Source organism: Anopheles ziemanni, chromosome 2 (assembly GCF_943734765.1).
Source record: "Anopheles ziemanni chromosome 2, idAnoZiCoDA_A2_x.2, whole genome shotgun sequence".
Lineage (NCBI taxonomy): Eukaryota > Metazoa > Arthropoda > Insecta > Diptera > Culicidae > Anopheles > Anopheles ziemanni.
The window spans coordinates 23,999,245-24,021,663 of record NC_080705.1 but is presented as its reverse complement, the minus strand read 5'-3'; the positions used below and the strand labels follow the sequence as shown (position 1 = coordinate 24,021,663).

The 22,419-nt window shown below is 45.6% G+C and overlaps 1 protein-coding gene across 1 annotated transcript in view; it reads right to left on the bottom strand.

The window, feature by feature from the left end:
* Positions 1-1,263: 1,263 nt before the first annotated feature.
* Positions 1,264-22,419, bottom strand: part of LOC131293241 (voltage-dependent calcium channel subunit alpha-2/delta-3) — a 52,404-nt gene continuing 31,248 nt past the window's right edge. The window contains exons 4-19 of the mRNA XM_058321320.1: positions 8,426-8,896; positions 8,186-8,350; positions 7,975-8,091; positions 7,652-7,844; positions 6,551-7,074; positions 6,382-6,479; positions 6,185-6,300; positions 5,879-6,084; positions 5,546-5,754; positions 5,264-5,296; positions 3,306-3,413; positions 3,065-3,178; positions 2,856-3,003; positions 2,149-2,769; positions 1,557-1,713; positions 1,264-1,448 (exon numbers count right to left, since the gene is read on the bottom strand). Coding sequence (XP_058177303.1) covers positions 1,264-1,448; positions 1,557-1,713; positions 2,149-2,769; positions 2,856-3,003; positions 3,065-3,178; positions 3,306-3,413; positions 5,264-5,296; positions 5,546-5,754; positions 5,879-6,084; positions 6,185-6,300; positions 6,382-6,479; positions 6,551-7,074; positions 7,652-7,844; positions 7,975-8,091; positions 8,186-8,350; positions 8,426-8,896 — 3,465 coding nt within the window. The remainder of the gene's footprint in view (positions 1,449-1,556; positions 1,714-2,148; positions 2,770-2,855; positions 3,004-3,064; positions 3,179-3,305; positions 3,414-5,263; positions 5,297-5,545; positions 5,755-5,878; positions 6,085-6,184; positions 6,301-6,381; positions 6,480-6,550; positions 7,075-7,651; positions 7,845-7,974; positions 8,092-8,185; positions 8,351-8,425; positions 8,897-22,419) is intronic.

Sequence of the window (22,419 nt, the reverse complement as noted above, 5' to 3'; positions counted from 1 at the left end):
ACTATCCTAATAAAACTTTATGTGTTCGCTAATGTTATCGCTAAACAATACAATATGAACAAAACCCAAATGTTTGTGAAACCAAAGATCAATATTTAAACCTCTATCGTTCATCGCGCATTTCTTAGGCCTCTTCAAAAGATGATTTCCTCGCTGTTGGCCGTAGCAAAAACAAAATTAACCATAATCTTATCGATAGCATGTTGGGCGCTACTTGCTTCATTTTCATTTCGCCTCGGTTTGGTGCCAGAGGAAACCTGCTGGTTCAATCTTCGTCGTATTTTTATTTGGTAGGTTGTCATGAATATGTTGTTTACTTTTTTCTCTTCTTGAAACGCTTGACGGAGGTTTACCAGTAATCTAATGTACAAACTCGGTGTATTTTCTAACCGTTTCTTTATGGGTGTTGTCGGAAAACATTCACCGTAGGATTATGTTTTGCTTATAGAGTTCTTCATTTTTTCGCTTGCAGCGTTTCAGAGTGTTTTTGGTGGTTGGATTTTCTATCGCCTTGGATCGTTGGTGATATCGCTTTCATGTGGGTCGTTTTTGAATGTACTGTTTTTCGCACCCTTGGGGAGGATTTCAGTTGTGGGGACATGGTTTATTTATTTACTGTTTTTGATTTGCCAATGCATCTCTCCTCACGATTGCCGTAAACTGTATACATTTATAACTTTTTTTTACTTATTTTAGATAGTTTTGGATTTTTTCTTCATAACGTCACAAGTACAACCCAAACCCCCGTTGGTGTACCATGCTCCTGCAATGCGCACACATTCGGCCTATTTAATGTTCGGAAGGGTTTCTTTTTTATCTAGAGTATAAATGCACATGGAACTAGATTCTCGCTAGCTGTTCCGATGCACCCAAGGGCAAACTCTAGCACGAGCAACATAATTTCACAGAAAAGAGCTAATCAAGAAAACAAAAAAACCACAACACCCATTCCATCCCGTTCAACATAGTTCAGCGCCTTTTCGTTACCCTTGTGGCGAGATGCCGTAGCTTCTATTCTTTTTCGTTCCCGATGCCATCGCTCTGCCCTCCACCAGGCGCACATTCTAATTATTGTAGTAGATTAAACTAGCACTCAAAAGAATGCACCGATCAGCAGGGAGTTGGGAAGAAGGTGGCAGCGTCGATGTCGATCGCTCCCGTAACGGAATCACCTCCCGACTGCAGTAAGGTTGTTTTGGGTTTCTTTTGCTGACGACACCGGCTCGGTCGCACGCTAGAAGCGCTTTAAACGGCCACTTCCTATCACGCGCTGGCAAGCACCCATATCACAATGAAGGTCGCTATCGTCGAGTACAGCGACGCACGGAACAAAGTCGTCGCCGTGCCGCACTGCTTGATTTCGATCTCCTCCGGGTGGTAGCTGATGCACTTGCCCGGACGCTTCCGGAGCATCTTCTCCTTGGCCATGCGACGCACACCGCAGGCACCTGCACGTGGTTTAGGGTGAGAGAAGATTTGGGCGAGTTATTAGAGCATCAGCCTTCCCGAACAGTTGGTTGGTTGGTGGTGAACGATTGGAAACGCGCCTCGCTTACCTGCACCGCCGACGACCTCTTGGGGTTCGATGTCGAGCTGCTTGGAGCCGCACGGACACAGCACGTCCACTACCAGCAGGATGAGATTGCTGTTCGGTATCTTTTGGACACTGAACGGCCGCTCGCAGCCTGACGAGTGACAGTTCGTAAGTTTGCCCTGCAACGATAGATTCCTTTTTAGTACAGCTCCACCTTGAAAGTAACCTAAGAATACACTTCGATTGTAGAAAGTAAGATTGAAATGAATGTATGATAAATTTATAAGACAGCCTTGCAATTGGTCCAGATCTTGGTTTTTCGTGTTTCATAATTTCCGGATTCCAAGTCACACAGTAACTCACATTGAAAGCATTTGTTTTAAGGTATTTCGATCGATCTTGGATCGAACGTTGGCCGAGTCGGAAAAAAGGGAAAAATATAAGCAATAAACAATATCGGTCGTTTCTTTTCAGATCTCAGGTTTTCAGCCAGAGGCGCTCAGCGGCCGCTAATTCCATTGGAAATGGCTTTAAAAAAAAGCAATCAAACTGTAACCTAAAGGTGAAAATGAAGTAATACATTACCAAGTGACTATTTGGATGGATTTTCCTACCTTCAAAGGATTATTTTGTCCACTGGAGTTCAACCGGTCCGGTTGCAAGACGTAAAGATCGGTCTTCAGATCACACGGACGAGCGTGAGCCGGATCCGGCACGACCCGGGGACCGGCCTGCAAGTTCGAACGCTGCGGGGTAGGCGTCGAGCGCTGCTCGTAGTCGGGTGTGGTCACATCGCTGTGCTCCGGTGGCAGTTCGTAGTCCGGCTGCTCGTAGTCGTACGTGTCGTCATCGTCCGGCTCCTCCGCGTTGTCGTAGTTGTAGCTCGCGTGCTGCAAGGCACCGATCGGCGTCGGCAACACCGACAGCCAGTACGTGGCGAACGAGACGAAGTACTGCAGCAGCCACGACATCGGGCGTACCGGTTTCAGCGGTTCGCCCGCTCCGGTGTACGGGTTGTCCCGATCCGAGCAGATGCCCTGATAGTCCATCAGTGGCACGCGCCGGTAGATGCGATCCTGCACCAGCGAGTCCATAATGGTACCGTCGATTTGGCCGAAAAATTTGCCCGTGTGCTCGCTTCGCTCCGACAGGATCACGAACCCGTTGTCGTCCAGCAGGTAGCAGTCGAGCTCATCGGAGGCGCAGTTCTTCTTGCATGTTGTCGATGCCGTACACTGTGAAGGATCGAAGTACAATTGGTAAAGTTTTCACCCCGCACGGAACAAGTGTCGAATGTCAGCAGAGTGGGGAATTGACCAACCTTGGATGTGATGTTGATAAAATGTTTGAACAGCGACTCGTGCAAAAATTGCAATCCCACCACGGCAGCTGGTGCCTTGTGGCCTCGATGATCGATGAAGATGGCATGACTCGCCGTAACCAGCGTTGAACTGTTTTTACCGGAGTATCTGAAAAGAATGATCTGGGTTAGAATGCAATATTCACCCAAAATATTCGTTCAATCCGTACCCAGAATTGAACGGAACACTGAAAACGAATCCTTCTGGTTCCGTGGCGTACAGATCGACAGCCCGCTTGTACCAACTCATATCCATGGCTCGGGCGTTTGTTTCACTGAAGTGCCTGTGAGAGTTTTCGAACAATTAGAACAGATTCGGTTACATGTTTTCGATTTAAGGAGTCTTTCAGGTTCATCAATCTGAAGTTGTAATGTAGCCGTTTTTTTTTTCCTTTATCCCAAGTGACTTACGGTTCCGTCGAATCCTCCGAGTGCGGCAGATGATCGATCCAGCGCAGCAGTCCCGATCGTGTCGCCACAAACGTCGTCTTCACGCTGAACATGCTGAACCCGAGCCGGCTATGTATGGTTCGCAAAATTGGCCATCATCCAAACGCGACGAGCGAAGACAAATCCGAGTGGGGCAACGACAGAGAGCGCAAAGAGAAGGAAAACGGCAGTTAAAGTACTTGTTGAACATGCGTCGGTCGAATCCCTTCAGGCCTATCACGGCAGTATCATCATCGGCCACATCCTTCACATTATTGGATTATCTTCGGGCGACAATCTTTTCCGGCATGTTTTGTGAGTCGATTTGTTAGCCCCCTTTTTTCAAGCTGGACTACCGGCCAATTAAATATGCATGCGTTGTACTCCCCGGTTCGCACTGTTCCCGCGACCGTGGCGGGATGGGAAAAAAGGGTCACTGCCAGGTCGTAAAAACAGGGCGCACAGCCAATTCATTATCCGGTTCCATCCTTGGCGTGGACTAATGATTACGGTCTCGCCCCTCGGGGACTAGGCACTGGTTTGGTTTGGTATCGCTCGGTTCGGGCTTCCCGGGAGACAATCGGAAGGGTAAATCACCGGCCGAAGAACGTGCCCCAAAATCCCTCGTCCATCGGGACTCGGGTGGTAATCTCGGTGGTGTAGTTTAATGGGTGAAAAATTTAAATTAATTTACGTACCGCACCACTTCATTTTCCGTGCGCTCATAACGATCATGATTAGTAGCCATCAACGCAAATGGCGTACACGGCGGTCGGCCAATGCGGGACGAACGCTTCATTACGGGGGGTCTGTTCGCGTGTAGACCCTTCGGTTTTTGTTTTTGCCTTTTTTAACGGGCACCGCGAGGGGTTATTTGTTCGTTACAGAATCACGCTACACAGGAAGCGGAAGTGCACATCACGAAAGTGAGGACCTTCATGCAATCGTATTTTTTGTACAAAGTGACACGGTTACCACGACACTTTTTAATTGATTTATGTTGTTTTGTACTTCATGTAATTAAATCCAACTGTCCAGATGGTTTGATGGCGTCACACATGAAAGAACCATATCAAAATTACCTTGCCGGATGTAAGCCGGATGCGATTTCTTGAGTTCTAAACACCATTGACACAAATTCAGCCAGACTTTCGAATAAATTAAGATGTTTGAACTGGTTACATGTTAATTCTTGGTTACATGTTAACTTTGTAGAATGACTCTTGAAAGTATTATCATCCTGATAATATGGATTCATATATTCTCTCTTAAGCCGTTGAACACGTTTAAGACAGATTAAAGAGCTTAAAAGCTAGTTTTGTATAATCTCTTGGACACAATAAAGAATCATGTTCATGTCTCTTTTGGGGCATTATACCGTTAAAAACACGTTAGATTTGAAACGGCATTGATAAAACGCTCTTATATCCTTGCAATCAAAATACTTTCTTCTTATATCGTTTCTTCTTTCACTTCCCTTTCAGTGCAAATTCGAATTCGTCTAATTCGTTTGTCGAAAAGCGTATGCAAGACAATACGAACTCTTTCTATCGCACGTATTTAAAGGATGTGTTAGGCACAAAGGATTTTTTTCATAAATATCACAGTTTGCAGATTGATCATTGAATTCATTAACTTTTTAAACCATTTGAGTTCCTTCGGTTGTGGAACCGAGTAAAACAATCTTGTTTTGAAGCTGATTGACGAATGTGTAATTGCCTAGGTCCTTTTTCCCCTTTCAAATAATCCTTTTAGTTCATGTGACATACTTATCCTGCAGAACCCATTATAGGTTGAATAATAATTTAAATGGAATATACAAAAAGTGCTAGTAACAACATTTCGCGACTTCCCAAATGTGTCCATAAAACCGTGGGGGAGAAGAAAAAACGGGAGTAGAAAAAAGAAGGCTATTTGCGGCGAAGACGTTCAAAGTTTACCTGTGCAGCAATGCCATCAACGTGGCAATGGGGCTATATAAAGTGGTAAGTAAAATACACAAAAGGAAAGCAAAGAAAGTATGCGTGTGCGTTTCCATAGTGAACGGGAAAGAGGTTAAAAAGAAAGACACATTTGCAGCGGTGCAAAGAAGAGTGCAGGGTTAGTAAGATGTTCGTTAGTTGGTGCAGAACGCAGGTGAGAATCAAACGTAAGGCAACAGAAGAGCGAGTAGTAACAGTGGGGGGGAAACGTCCAAGCAAGGGGGTACGGGATTGGCCTACCTTCGGTCCTCCTTGCGCGAGGGATGGCTCGGGGCTCGATCCAACCCGTCGGTAACGATGGCGTCACGCACGAGGCTCTGCACGAGGGTACGGTCGCAGTAGTACGGTTCCGCTTTGCGCGACCCTTGCGAGTTGAAGTGGTGCTGGGCGTAGTGCCCCACCGGAATGCCACCGTGGCCGTGGTGTGGCTGGGGTGACCGGGGTCTTAGCTAAACCGCGATGGGCGAGGAAGGGAAATGGAAGAAACAAGGCAAACGATGAGCATCGGAATCGGTTAGAGTTGCGCACGCGGGTCGTCGCGATGGTTTCTGCTTTCTTTTTGTCACAGCTTACCGACATCCACTTCCACCCAGGCCTGCCAACACGGGCCAAGAAGTGCAGCATTTGCTCCTCGGGAGTGTCGAAACTTTCGTCCTTGTCCCGGTAGGTGGATTCCGCCGTACCCTCGCCATTGCCGTCGGCGTCCTTTAGGCTGTTGTACTCGCAGTACACCCAGTCCGGGTGCACCTTCCAGTTGTTGCCCTTAAAGTGTTCGGTCACTGTTTGGTGCGATGAACAAAACAAAAACAGTATGCATCGGTTTAGTTAACAGTCCGATTCGTCCCGGGTTTCGGGTACACCAAACTCCTCTTGGCTCACCGTTGATGTGCGAGTGCCGGATCTCCTGCTGAGCGTTCAGCTCATGCACGCCGTACGAATCGGGCAGGGCGATTCCCAGCGAAAAGGGCGTACCGTCAATGGGGCCGTAAAAGTACCTGCAAACGGAAGGATCTGTTACTAACCCAACCTTCAATCACCACAAACAATACGGACAAAGTGTAAGGTGTTTGACATACTTTTGGAAACGCAACGACACTCGCTTCATGCTGTCGAGGTGCGTCAGTACAGTGAGTTCGTTTTCGCCTTCCTTCTGCATCACCATCTCGTTGCGTAACTGTAAAGGAAACATCGGTACCCGGTTCGTCATCTCTTCTCCTTCTCGGTTGTCACCCAATGGTTAGTTACCTCTTGCAGCGTGTTGGCGTAGCGCTGATCGTGCCGGTCGTTGATCGTGTTGCTCGGATTATCCACCTCCGGCAGCTCGACCTCGGTCAGATCGACCGAGTTGTACTTGTGTTTCAGCGTCGCACTGTACTGATCGTTGTCGCTCAGGGGGCGCAGGTCGGGATGGTACAGTACCCGGCCGTTGTTGTCCACGATGAACGAGTACCCGTTGACGCCGAGCTTGTGCTGCGGGATCATCTTCTGGATCTCCTCGATCGGCACATCGGTTCCGACCACCCCGAGCAGGTTGGCAGCCCGGGCCGAATGGTTACGCCGGTCGAACACGGGCGTGGAAACCGTGGTGACCAGCTTGCGCCGGTTTTCGCTTTCCCGCCCGAGAACGCCGCTACGGCCGCCCATAAACACCGGGCTCCAGTGGACGGGATGGTCCGCCTGGTAGAGCACCATCGGTCGGGCCATCACCAGTGCGTACTCGACCACCTTCTTGCGTGCCTCCTCGGCGCTGTTAATCTGAACGAAGAATCCTGGAAAAGTGGATGTAAAATAGACGCACCATGTAAGGTTTTTTTTTGTTTTACGAAGTAAAATTAATATGTTGCCAATATAATAAGGCCTGTCAGGCAGCTGCCTTACGTTGGTCGCACATAAGCCATAGTCATCAAAAGTATTGATGTTGGCTAAATATTTTCGTGTGACGGGTTTGGATGGATTGTCCAAACATGTTGGGGTTTGGTGGGTTCCGTACCACGTTGATCTTCATTCGGTTCATCTCCATCAGTGATGTACTAATGTAAAGTATTGCCGAATAAATGTAACTCTTTCCATATGTTTTTTTTTTCCTTTTAGGGAACAAACTTTCGACAAACATTGCGTGTCTTATACCGCTCCATTCTCAGCGGATTGTCAGAAATCTAAAACTCTGAGCCATGAGTCATCAGCTGACTTCCGCGAACATAAAGTGTCGCACGACTTCCAAGACGTTCACTGTCTGATTTGATCTGAACACAAAACAAATGCAATTCTAACTATTTAGTTCTAGTTGTAGTTGGAGTAAATCGTTAACGTTTGACAATTTGCTTTGCTTCTTTCACCCTCTCCTACCTTTGTTCTCGCACGCCATCCGGTACAGGTTTTTACCGCCACTCTTGTCCGTCCCAATCAGGTACGTGAAGATGCGCACCGGCATATGTGGATGGTTGTAGTGCTTGATGACGTCCATAAACGTATCACTCGGCCCGTCGGTGATGAGCATAATGGCCTGGTTGCACTGGCTCCCCTGGGAGCTTTGGTTGTACTGTGGAATGCAGCAAGAAGGAAACCAACATCAGGTCAGAGAGTAAGAGTACCAAAAGGTCAGTATAGACTCCTATAGCTCATTGTAAGAGTTAACCGATCGTCCACTGGTTCAACAGCATCAGCAGTACCTTTCGCAGCAGCTCGAAAGCCGTCTCAAGGGCAGCGGAAAAGTTGGCCGTATTTTCACACTCCACCGCGTTGATGGCCGTTTTCACTTCCTTCACGTTGTCCGGTGTGGCGCGTACCTGATGTTTTGGGTGAGAGGAGAAAAACAAAAGGGAAAATCGTACGGTGCTGAGAAGGAAACAAATCAGAATGCCAAAACAGTACTAATCTTACCATCTTATCTTGGAAACACGGCACAATCACGCGGGCCTGGTCAGAAAACGAAATCAGATTGAAGAAATCGTCATCGCCGAGCGTGTCCAAGATGGCGCCGGCCGTGGCCATTGCAAGCTGGTACTCCTTGCCACTCATCGAGCCGGAAGAATCGAGCAATATAATCTGGATAACAAAACAAACAGACCAGTGTGACCGATGGTAGTTCATTAAGCCGGTTTTGACGGTGAACATTCTTACCACATCCTTCGGTGACGAGGCCGCCTGAATAAACCAGTCCTCCGACCGGAAGTCGTTAATCTCCTTGCTGCCGTATGAAGTCTCCGGTGGCCAGGCGGTGCCCGGGAAACGCCGGAGGAAACCGGTGCTACTACCGAAGTACTGCCACGAGAGGGCCGAGTCCCGTTCGATGTTGTTCGCGAAAAGCGGATCCAGGTGGGACGACCACTTGATCGCGCCCTGCGTTTCCGGTTCATCCAGACTGACGCCGACGGGCAGCAGCACCGAGCTGAGACTGATGTTCACCGGGTATCCCTCGAAGCGGCGCATATGACGCAGCAGCATCTGCCGCGAACCTTCCGCCAGCCGTCCGTCCGACTGGTACTCGTTGATCCGCCGGGCGTCGTAGAACCCACCCGGGTTGGACTTGGCCGTGCTTGACTCCGGATCCGACTCCGAAAGGGCTGCCTGCTCCGCCGAATCCATTATTCGCTGTTAGAAGAAATACGAAAGAGGCAAAATGTCAATTCAAAAGGACTATAGAAAAATGTTTTGGTTTCTATTTAAATTTGTTAAAACCACCTTTAGGATTTACAATTGTGGGATTTGTACTTAGCTTTGATGTGTTCTAGATTCAGCTTGGATCAATAATCGAAGTTGGCCGTGAAATACGACGTACTTTTCGCTTCATCCGCCTTCGTTCAATATTCAAAAACAAACATTAAATTCCCTAATGCTTCTTTTGCGCTGAATACAAGCATGCAGTTCACGAGACCCGTAACGATCACATGGTTCGCTACTTCCGAGGACGATGTCTGTCATTGAAAGAACGCATTAAGTTGAGCTAATCCGCTTCCATACACAATCTGCACATTCTCCGTTATGCCCTCATCGCATCGATTCATTTTCAGCTCTGGGGCAACTGTGCGAATCGTCTACAAACAGGAATTTTGCAACGAACACTTGGCAGTCGGAGAAGGGAAACGCACACTTAATGTCACGAAGGGACAGCCAGTCTATGCTACTGCGTACACGATTACAATCAAGATTTCCCCTCACACATTTCTTATCAATCAATCCTGCAAAAATTCACTTAACGAAAATGGCTCCTCACTTTTCGTCCCTCACTTAGTGTGCGATGGCTTTAATGTTTATCTTTATTTATTTTTCGTATGGAAGCGCTTAGTAGGGACTCGAGGAGCGAAAAATCCATTCCCGAAAAAACAGCTCACTCGAAGCGGACCGGAGCGCCTAAGTAGGCCATGATGGGATGGTTGGACTTTTACCGAAGGTGCACTTGACAGAGCGGCCTAATCGAAGCAAAGCAAGGGCATCCTTCCAGACTCACTTTACAAGAAGCTAATGGACGCTCTTTGTCGACGGGAAGGTTCGTGGATTAAAAAACGTGTCCTGTTTTTTGCTGGCTCTCGTTTAAACTTTACAGACATTGCCAGCGGGCATGTTGTTTGGTGCTGCGCCGCTTCGTGATCGATACGTTTCGCAACGATGGTAGTTCGATGCACCGTGGACAGTCGGCTCTGTGTCTGTTAGGTTCGGAAAACTTTTGATTAATAAAAATTATCTTCTTGTTTAACTCTGTGCCAACAGTCTTCCAATTTGTTAAATTCTACTCCATGCGATTTTAAATGGAAATTGAAATCTCTGTTGAGTTTATCTGACAAACATTGAAATTTGTAAATATTTTCCATTTATTTTTTTTTAAATTAGGATTTCTAATCTTTACTAACTAAGAAATCAATCAATGTTAAAGCACTTGCATATAATCTCGTTTACACTAAATTAGTAGCATAAGAGATTGTTTCGCAAAACGATCCCATAACTCTCATCGAAAACTGAGAGAACAGAATAATATCGATGTTGCTAAAACGATCGAATCAATTTGCAGTTAATGAATAGTTAATAACTTCATTTAATGTGGCTCCTGGTCCTGAGACTGAGCCTTACGAGCGTTCATAAACTTGTTGCAAATGACAAATTAGAGTTTCTTTTTGCGAAAAAAGATATTCTACAATTTACTATGATCGTTTGGTTTTTACTATGGTGAACAAAACAATTTAATTGTGTTTAGAACCCCACATGTTTATAATTTTCAGTAGCTTAGCGACTCATTTTTTGTGTTCAAAAATTTATTTGAAGCAAGCCCAAAATCTATTGGAGGCGTTTTTCAAAATTAGGAAGAAGCTTTGGGTTTTAGTAGTTTTCACGGGAGCATACTTTCCCACAAAACCGAATAAAAATTGGTTACTGTACTTAGGTATCGGATTTTCCAGTGCCTCCAATCCATCATATCCCCTTCTCATACGGGGGAATGAAAATCTTTCGAAAATTATAAATTAGAAGAATTTCTCGCTCAACATGTTGTTCAATTTACTATCTCGCCCCTAGTGTAAACGATAAAGTTATTTGTAAACCATACAAATTAATTCGATTCGGGGCGTTAAACAAATGTTGTAACCGGTTTCCCTCCCCACAGCCAGCCCAGGGATCGAGGGAACGCGCACGCGAGCGCCTCCTTAATAGATAACGTGAGTGGAATAACTATTATCATTTTGTCCCGTACTGTATCGCTCGCCAGCAGCAACGGAATCCCAACGTTCCCGGCCTTTCCCGCAACGGGGTTGTGTCGAGCCGTTTCCGGCCGTCGAAGACGAAGCAGACGACAACGACAACCACCACGACGACGACGACGATGGGACTCTATCTTTTCCCTTGTGCAAGTTTGGTAACAATGGCTAAAAGGTTTCCCATGCTGGCCCCGGTTTTTCCTCCAACAATCGCCGTCGCCCAAAGCGATAGATAACAAAAAAAAAACAACGAAGAGGAAAAAGAAAAGGTTCGCCCGATCCGAGCAACATTTCCCAGCGGCCTGTGCACCACAGAAGGAAATACGTGCTGTTGCTTCTATTCCGCACAATGCCGCCATTTCCGGGGGACCCCGCTCTGCAAAAGGCTTCACACAACCCTTTCCCTTCGTTGCTACTATCACGTGTTTCTCGCTCTCTCTCTCTTTTTCATCCTCGTGTGTGTGTGTGCGTTATGTTCACCTCCCTTTCCGTATATGAAACTCAGTGTTTTGTTCTATCCGCCGTTTGCAAAAGCACACCGCGCCATGTATGCCCGGCGTACGGTTCGATCGATCCAGGGAAGGCCCACGTGTAGATATATAAACTATATTTTCCATTTTAATTTAATACAGCGAACATCGTTTTCCCCGCCTCGACCCGCATTCGAGACCGCTGCGCTAAAACGGGCTTCTTGGACAGCGACACAACGGAGGCTCAAGAGTCAGCCACATTATTGGCTTTCACGTACAGACTTCCGAGACAACCGAGTGGGAAAGTCTTGCTCGTGGCTGCCTTTTCCTTACTATCCCCCCGTTCCCGTTTCGCTTCATCATAGACCGTTCGCCAAGACGGGGTTTTGTAGAAGCGGTACACGAGCAAGCCACTTCCGGTACACCACACGACGCTCGGGGTAAGACGCGCGGCCAATAAAAATATCGAAATTAAAGAGTATAACTTACATGGCAAGGACGTTTTCGATATTACGCTTCACTAGGAAATAAATTTCTAAATATGTTTCTACCGCTCGATATGGTCCGCGGCGTCCGATCGGGTCCGGGTGCTGCCGTTCCGAGTTCACGATAAATTGCATTGTTCCGAAGCGAAATTGGGCCAACGTAAATGAACTGTTAAATTTAAATGAATCCAAACCGAACGCGGGGTGTACCGGACGATGGAATCGAAACGCGCGTGGTGTAGCTGAGTGGGAGTGGGAGAGCTTACATAATGACTATTGTTTCATACATTATTAAAACCGGTCTTAATTTGTTTCTATTTTTAGGCGTTTTTATACGTGATATTCAAATGATCAAACAACTCTTTGAGTTTTGTTTTTCTGGGTTGTTATAAGGATATTCGAATTTGCTCCGGTTTGTAACTTGATAGAAGAAAAACGATTTAAAAAAAAGATTAAAAAAGATTAAAAATGATATTTACTTTGTCGATTGCAGAAACTTTTCCAACCGCCACCAATCAATAACTGCAACTGCGAAATACTTGGATGCATACCATCTTACCAACTTCTTCGCGAACAGCCCTGCCTCATTCGGTCCCATTCCAGAACCCCCCTCGGTGTGTTCGGTGCCTACGGGTTAACATTTCGCCCGGAACATGTACCACCGGCGCGCCGAGGTTGAGCCGGAACCGAAGCGGAAGTGCCGTGAAAACGAAACAAACCGAACGAACCGAAACGAGCATACGTCATTGTTAGCGCAAAGCAATGCACGCCGAACACGGCGTTTGCACACGAAAAACCGCCAGCAACAACACACCGCCGGAACGGGGGAAAAAAAGTTTTCCTCACACGTAAGCAAAAGGTGCTGCGCGCCCACGGAAAAAAAAACACACCGTATAGAACCGTTTTTCCGTGTGCCTGTTTGCCAAACGTGAAACGACCGAGCGACAGAGTGCTGATCACATACACACAGACACAAACACAGCCCGAGAACATGGTGGCCAATTTCGCAAAACACACACGAAGGACAATTTTCGAAACAACACTTTCCGGCAACGGTTTGAACAAAAAGTAAAACGAAGGACGAGACGAACACACACATGAAGCAAAAAAAGAAATCGTTGGTGAAAACAAACCAAACCATTTCAAGAAATGGGAACATTTAGTGCAAGCTTTTGTTTGCTCGGGATTTAACCAGCTCCAAGGAAGGTTTTGAAACGAGGATCATGCTGAGCCTTCGAGGTTTACCTGTTTGGTGCTCATTAGAATGTAGTGACTCTAATTATGCGTTTAAGTGGTAAGCCACGCATTGATTTAGTATACCTGTTGTCTGTTAATATTGGACAGGATTTTAAATTATAGAATTTCACTTCCCTAGTTACGACTTTGGAGTAACATATGACTTCACTTTTACACAACTTTCGAACGGGCAGGGTCCATTTTAAAATATCAACCTACTCTATCGAGTCAAAATAATACATTTGTTTTGGGACCAGGCAAAGTTGATTCCAACAACGATGGTCCTTTTGTTCAAATTTAGGTGGTGTGTCTGTTTGAAATACCCCTTCCTATCTACAACCATGTGGTTTACAACTCCCTTAAACTCTACCATCGATCTGCGAACGATGAGAAACGGTTCGAATGAAAATCGTATAGGATCGGATGTAAAGGATCATTGCGCTTTGTCTCTTGCTGCGTTCGCGTTCGCAGCCAGGTTCAGTGGGAAGCGCCAGTCCGAACCGTATTGCCATTGACCTTTGTGCAAACAGTTGACCCTCAACCGATTGAACCAATAAAGTACGAGTCTCACGTTCATGCTCGACAGGTTGTACGGACATGAGAGGAAGGCGCTTGCAACGTACTTAAGCCCTCCGGGAGTGGGGGGACCGTGTTCCGGTTTAACATCCGTACGATTATTTATCCGTTTGAGTACACAAAACGTTACGAGAACGTCCGGATCAAATGGGAATTATGTTTCCACATCAAGCGGAAGTCTAGAAAGTGGACAATAGAGACAAGATAACAGATCCTTCTGCTTCTTTTACTACGATTGCTTTATAAGTGGACGTTGAGGGATTACGAAGGGGATTTGTATCAGTCAGATGCATCCTTATGCGATTGAAAGAAACATACAGAGGTGCATTTAATATAAGGTTATTAGGAGAAACAAATAAGATGGAGGAGAAACAGATATGATGTAGGAACTGAACCTGCTTTTATGCAATGTTTTCACTAAATTAAACTTCTGCTAGGTTATACCACGAATACAGTTTAGTCTTGATAGTTATGATTTTGATGTTTTGTAAATAAAATGCAAAAAAAACTTAGATAAGCTGTAAATTATGTTGAAAATGTTATTTTTGAATTATTATATTCTATTCACTCTATGGTGTATATTTAAAATAAAATCAGTACAGACTTTGCCTATGAAATTGCATGAATGTTTCATTTGCAAAATAACATACTAGTGCAATTGCATTGTGAAATTTGTTTCGAAATCATTTTTTTTATGTGGCACGACATCCTCAAGTGGGACAAGGCCTCTCTCCGAGGAGAGTTTTCGGTGACCGAAAGACGGTATATTATAGCTCGGTGGTCAGCCGTTCGTAATACCGGGGGGGTGCCAGACTCGAGATTTCGAAATCATACAGAGCAAGAAATTCTAGAATCTTGTTTTCATTTAAACAAGAGCTTATGCACAAACTTTCTAAAAATGTGGTTTCAATGACATATTCTAAGCTATTTTACACAAGGCTTTTCTTATTATTTTTAACGTGGGCTCTATGATTATGTGCAGCGAAGCACTTTGTTCCATTAATGTGAGTAAGCGCATGCTTGGATGTTAGAAAAGGTCTTTTTAAAATAAGATTCCACCTGCAAGTGTTCGCCTAATTCTTACTCTGAGCACTCTCATGTGTAAGAACAAAATAAGGAAAAAAGGTAACTACTGCAAAAGAACCAGAACCCGCTGGTGGTCCCCTTCAGCTTCCCTTTTTCCGAGCGTAGCAGCGGCCATCCATTTCTACCGTCAGTGAGCGAAATGAGTCGCGCCAAAAAGAATGGCTCGGATTTTCGGCTTTTCCATGCGAGCACGCCAACCATATCCATCATCCGGGGCTGCCCATCCGGTCGCCCGCAACGCACAACACCCACACACACACACACACACACACACACACACATACCGGGCCCAACACCAAATCCTCATTAAATCCCGCACCGGATCGAATAAAAATCGCTGACGCACTATCATAATTCACACCGCCTGCCACCGCGTTCGGTTCGGCTATCTGTGCCCATCGGCCTTCTCGTGGCCTTGCTAGAGAGCGCAAGAGAGAGAGGGGGTGAAGTTTTCCGGGACCCGAACAAGATGGGCCATTAGTTCGCGCGCCATGCCACCGAAAACTTCCGGGTAGTCCGGGAAATGAATCGATCGATCGATCGATCGATCGATTAGGACTGCTTTTAGAAATGTTCTTATTATTTTTTTCTTTTCCCCCCTTCCCCCGCATATCGTGGTGGGCGAAGGGTCCCGTTAAAGCGCCGTAATAACACCTACATATTCGCAGTTCGCCGAAAACCACCAGGCGTCTCCATCGAACGGGCAGCGAGAGCGTTAGATCAATAGACAGGCGAGATTTTTGCTGCAAATTTCCACACATTCGCCTCATATTCGCTTCCTCTTCAGTGTATGTCTGTGTGGGTCGTGCTTATTTCCGTGGCGTTGACGGGTGCCGAAGTCAGCAAATATTTTATTACTGCCGTAAAGTTACTGGCCCTCCCGGTTTACTTCGGCAAGCCAGATAATAATTCTTCTCGTTGGGCCAAACCGCGCGCGAGATCTATTCACGCCCGATTCTGCGGGCGAATTCGATCACGTTTCCATCATTTGCCCCCTCTAGGGTGGGAAAAGCGTTTTGGAAAACGGGACGCCAGCGCGCGTAACGCGTACGCCATCAGTCATTCTATCTGTCATTTACCAACCGGCCGAACAAACCCGCCACGAAAACGTTCAAACTTACACCGACACTAGCGTGCACTTGCCAGCTTGAAGGTTCAACCAAACCAGAGAAGAAAAAAAAACCCAGCCATGTCGTGAAAATGTTCGCTCCAACCCAACGCGGGGGGCGCTGGGGAGGATTGGTTTTGTGGGGTTTTTCAGTTCGGCGGAAAGAATAGCAAAACGGCGACCCGACCAGTGTTCGGTTCGGTTTAGAATCAATTAATCATAATCTGTCACGCAAAATGGCAAATCTTTAATTCTCGCCCCCCCTCCCACGACCCCTCCGAACACCATCCATAGGGACGCATCCCCTCCCCACTCTCACTCACTTCGGCGAAATGTTGCGCTCGGAATCATTTTTCTCCGCCATCTCCGTTGGTTTGTTTTCTTCATTGTGCCTTCTTTTTTGTAGCCCTCGGCCGGTGTGTCTTTTCCTGGTTTTATCTTTCGACCATTAGTTTGACTCTAACCCACGCATCCCCCCGCATCCCTCGCATCCTTATATGGAAAACACACAACCCCGACATGGCGGGTGTGAAGAGCGTACCCGGCTGGCGGCGGGTCGGGTATGTCTGGCCGCGATGTATTCCACTTCAGCATACTCACTCGACGTCCCTTTCCCTCCCCCTCGTCCGGTCACATTTACTTCCGCTTCGAAGGGCGTAGAAAAATGTCAGTTCTTGCGAGTCGTCCTTTGTCAAACTCGAAGCTGCTCGAAAGGAAAAGGATGGTGGAGGGGGGGGGGGGGGGGAGGGAAACTTGTAAAGGGCTTTAGGTAGGGCGAAAATCACTAAAGGACTCTCTAGGGGGATTCTACCTTTCTCCTCTTCCCCGTGAGACACTCTTCTCATCTGAAGCGCTCCGTGTAAACGCAAAGCGAAAGTAGAAAGATCGAGACGTCGCGGAAAGGCGAAAAACACAAATTCGGTGGGCAAATCAAGAAAATTAGACACCAACACAGACACACACAAAGTCATACACGAACGACACAAACAGACAGACAAAACAAAAAAAAAAAAACGAAACGCTCTCAAGGACTCGCAGCGCACCGCAGCACAAGACGACGATCTGACATGATGAATAATCGTCAAGATTCCAGGCTAATGTCTGGGAAAATCATTGCCACCGTTCCGTTCCGTTCCATTTCATTTCATCTCCGACGCTGGGTACACCGAACGTCCCAGGCCGGCGTCCGGAAAAAGGGACCGCTGTGGAGAGCTTATGCTTTTGGGGGCTTACGCTTACGGCATCTCGGCGCTCGCCACGATTTTCGGTCCTGCTGTTTCCGATTGAATTTGCGAACGACGACGACGACGACGACGACGACGTTGGTTGTCAGTGTCGGCCGGACGACCAGATACGGACGGCCACAGCCTACAGGCGTACGGTCTACTCTTCTTGTGGTGAGTTGGAAAAGGAAATGTTAATGCGTATCTCCCGCGCACCTCACTCCGTTCTTAATTTCCCGATATCGAACCGGTGGCCGTTTCCGTTCCTCCTCGCCCCGGGAGTTCCAGGTCTCGTCGGCGCAAGGTGATGCGGCCGGCGTTTATTCGCCCTGTCACAAATGCGCTCCAATTTGTGGCGCTACGCCAGCCCAGGAGGGATAATAATTGAAACATTTGTCTACTTTCGCCACCTTCCCGGGAACCACAACGGGATTAAGGCAGCGCACAGAGATGGGGAGAACCATGATTCGAATGATTACATCAGTGCATTTTTTTTTTGTTTTGTTTGTGCTTTTCAACATGGTTTTTCTTTTTCCTTCGCTCGCAGCCAGCAGGGGAAAACGTGTGATGCAGAGCCAACGGGAAGGGACACAGCAGGGACACTCACTCGCTGTTTCAATCTGTCAATGAGGGCGGTAAAAGCAAATCACACCGGATTGGACGTTATGATGAAAATCTGCGCTGAAAATTCGGAATAAATCATTCCGAGGCGTTCCCGAAAATGAAAACCGCTACGTAATGGACGGTTGTTGGTCTCTCGGGACATTTTCGAGATAATTTCACGAACATTCCATTTGGAAAATGTGTTTTAAGCTACAAGAATGTCCTTTTTCTGCTTCTTAAATACGAGCATCAATGTCTACCATTGATGTTTGATAAAAGATGTACCGGTCTATTCCTTCCTTAGCTTTCTTCTTTAGTAGCTTTCTCAATCACTCTACACAGCAGGAACTACTTTCAAAAGTACTAGTTTAGGTACTTACTTACATGTGCACATGGATAGAATAAATTGAAAACACACATTTAAAGGAGATTATTGATACCGCAATCGAATAAAATATTATGACTATTTTTTCCCGGCTAACAAATGTTTGTGTTTTAACATCAATTTTTTCTATGTTATTACCATTTGTAAAATTCATCCACAAATATCTAAGCTCCAGCTGAAAAGATATTGTGCGTAGATGAGCATTAAAACAATTTTGAAATAAATCCCAAGTGTACTTAGGAGTAGAAAAACAGCTCCACCATTTCGCTTCCTGGCGTTAAAGTATCGTTAGAACAAATATTTATAATGAAATTGACGTGGTTCATTGCCGGTTACACTCGCACTTTGCTCTTTCTTTCTAGATTTCTGACCAAAATTTTGAGCTTTTTGAGATGATATTAAGCAAATTTGTAAACAGACCTTCTAATGGTCTATTTCAACGTGTTTTTTCCTTCCCCCGGGTCTGCTTTTCAATTATTCCTTTCCAAACTCAACGACTCCCGACCCATCGGTCAAGGGCGTCCCGTGATCCACGCTGCGATCCTCGCTGTCACAACAACAACTTCATCGCAATTCAATTTGTACCACTTATCCGGAACGTAGCCCGCCCATACCGCCGGGCGGTTCGTTTGAAGTGCACACTTTTACAAGATTTGAAGCTTTTTTCCGCCTCCTCTCGGAGCAACCTTGAGAAGCTACTTTACGAATGGTTGTATGGAGAGGTTGCGGAAAATTGAAATAAAACGAGAAAAGATCCTTCACAAGGATCCACCGGCAGATCATCAAATCAACGCTCGGTTTGTCCGGGGTCGCTGCCTGCGTGCTTGAAACCCCCATCTCGAGGGGGAGCACGAATCTTTTCCCTTCTCACCAACCAACCCCCAACGGGAAGGGCAAATGTTTCCCGAGCGAGCACATTTCGCGGCACGACGGTGGCTTCTTGTTTAGCGAAAATCGAAAAGAACAATCGGGAAATTGGTAAAAAAAAGGAAAGCAGGAAAGCAGGAAAGCGAAGCCGATCGGGCGAACGAGCCGGCGAAAGAGGGAACCGAGGCGAGTACTTCAAGCGAAAAAGGACTCCGGAGCCCTTCCGGGAGCCGAAACAAAAACGGTGCCAATTGCACCGGAAAGAAACGGAAAAGCATCGGTCCCTGCTGCTTTGCTGAAGCCAACGGAAGCGGAACGTACATTTTCATCATTACTTCCTTTCCTTCCACCGTCTTGACCGGTTTGCTCGCATTTGGTTTTAATTGCAATACGAAAGCACCGAATGTTTGGCGCAAGGCACAACGCTTGTAAAACAACGCACGAAGTTGGGTTGCGTCTTTTGCTTCAGTTTTTTTTTTGTCACAAGTTTGGGGGAAAAATCTGCACCCCAGCAGGAGAAGAAATCTCCAACAGCAGAAAAACCATTTGCAGGCGTTGTGTTGCTTAAGTTTCGGGCTACGTGAGGCAAGAGAGAAAAAAAAACCAAAACTCCTCAATTTACAGCCATCGTCCGTGGGTTGTTTAACAACTCTTTATATTTAATTACAACCGACTGTACACTCTTGCATGTTAATGGGAAGTGGTGTATTGAATGGGACTTGGTTACGTTTTGTTTAAATATGTTAAACTGATATTAAAAAGAGTATCCAAGTACCACAAATTTTCAATATAAAAAGATATTATTTAATAATCTTAGAAAAATATTTCAAAACGTCCTTAATCTAACATACAACTAAGCATTTTGTATATTTACCACATGATGAAGTAACCGTATTATTGTTAAATATTCGACAAAATAAGGATACATTTCCTCGTTTAGACAACAAGATGAAGCATATTTTGGGAAAAGCTGTGGTTTAAGACTATAAATATTTAAAATACATATAAAACAATATGACAACTTTTCGATCCGCTATGTTCTAAATACCAAGATATTTTTATAAACATGAAACTGAAGTTTCAACAATCGAGGTACAACAACATACAATAGTTCGACGTAACACGTTTTTCAATTTATAATTTGCTTTAACAACTATCTTATTTATATTTGACTAATCATGTGTATGGAAAAGAAATAACTGAAGAAACACTGAACTTTTTTACATGGCCCCACAATAAAATATGACAATTAAAATATGCCCAAAGTTTCACAAAGATGCACGGCCTAGATAGCTTTAATTCGTTGTAAAGTCGTATGGCGTTTGCTTTACCTTTACATTGTCCTTCTTAAATTTAAACTGTTAAGCTAAACTTGTCTAATGGTCCTCGAAGTTTTTTATGTGTTAATATAACAATCAGGTGCCAATAAAATTTTCTTAAAACGATACACTATTCCACACATTAGTATATAATTTAAGCAAAGAATCCAACACGACTCTTACCATTCCCTAGCTGGGGGACATAAAACTTACAATGTGTGCCGGGAAAACTAGGGCGCTGGTAATGGAACGCCAACCAGATCGAACGAGGAATGAAAAAAAAAGTAAACGCAACTCTAATTGCTATAGATGATTACTTATAATAAAACTTTCATCATTAAGCAAACGGAAAGCACGAACGGAGCGAAAGTTGGGCGTACAAGAAAAATAAGGACATGGTGCAAACGACACTGGTGTAAGTTCGGCATCGTCCGAAGCATCCTAGCATCTTGCGCTGTAGGCAAACGATCTCGGAACCCTCGGGAAGAGCTCCCGGAATTTCCACTGCACTTCGGGAAGAACGCCCTGCCCACCGCAACCCGCCTCCTCGGGTCCCTTTTCCCACGACAATTTTACCCACACAGAGCGAAACGTTGTCGAGATTGAAGCGGGCGAGCAAAGTGGAAAACCCCGATGGCCAACGAGCCGGTGAAAATTATAACGAAATCAACCAACGCCAATGATAGGACGATTTTCCAACTTTCCATTTGCCCTACGTTGAGTTTGCCCAACTATCCGGACGTCCGATGAAAACTTCAATCCAAAAGATTCCGTTTCTTGCCGCTTGCTATTTTTCTCCCGCGTTCGTGTGTCGGCGTTCTTTCCTGCTCGAACATTGCCTTCTTATCGAAACCTTTAAGGGGCCGAAACCAAGCAGCATCGCAAAAGGAAGGAAACCATTGGGGAAAATGGACGGATGTGGATCCCCGTGGATTTTTTTTCATTCTTGCTTCCCACTCCCAACGCTCGTCATTTTCTTCTCGGGCCTCTCGGGTCCAACTGGTAATTGCATCAGATGGCAAGCGGGGCACGGGTGGGAAATGCGTTACAAGGCCCGGGCTGTGGCATTGGAAAAGGGCAAGAACAAAGAAAACGCTCGCTTGCAAAACAAATTCCACCCCTAACGCTCAAGGGAAAATGGGGGAAAACCCCTGACGGGAACCGTTAGAACCCGGGCGGTATCGAAGCCAAGTCAAATGATATGACGAAGAAACAAGGGACAAAAAAGAAAAGCCTCCCTTCTCGCTGCGAAAGCTGCCCGGAACGCGCAACGGGATGAGGGTCAACAAAAGCGTAAAAAGTTGCAAAGTTTTACAGATGTATGCCAGCAAATTGGTGTCAAAGTGATTTTAATGCACAGATAAGTTATGGCAAAAGTTTGTCCCACCCCCACCCTTCGCCGCGCGATAATGGGATGAAATTGTAAGGGAAAACGCAACGCACGGGAAAATGCACGCGATCAGCTGGGAAAGCAATAGCACCCAGCAGGGAAAGTTAAATCCGTCATAATTGGATCATGTCTGTTTGGGTAATCATTTGAAAATTAGAAACACGATAAAAAATATGGACCAAAAAGGGAAAACTCTTTCACACACACACACACATGCACAAACCCTAGCGTGCGTTATAAGTGCCCGGGGAATTGGGAAAGTTTACCAAACAAGCTTACATTGGTGCATGTGCATCTGGCAATGTAAGAGAAGTTTTTCCTTAGGATCAATTGACAGCGAGAGATAGTTCTTTTTATGCAGCATGGGATTGCAATGGAATAACTTTTAATGAAAAACTATGTAAACCATTGACATTGGCCATCCGTTTGCAGATGCTGTCGCAATGGATGTGTTGGTAAATTAATAAATGAAATGTGTATCATAAACATTTGAAGTTATGCTAACTGGATCTAAGTTCCATACTTTTAAACTGTAAAAAGAGTTACAATCATGGTATTTTTATTTGAAACATTTTTTTCCAATATCAAATTTTCATTGTCGACAAACTTTTAATAATTAAAAGAGCTTATTATAATAATTAAATTACCTTCCGATTTAGTGAGTCCAAACATTGCAACAGGT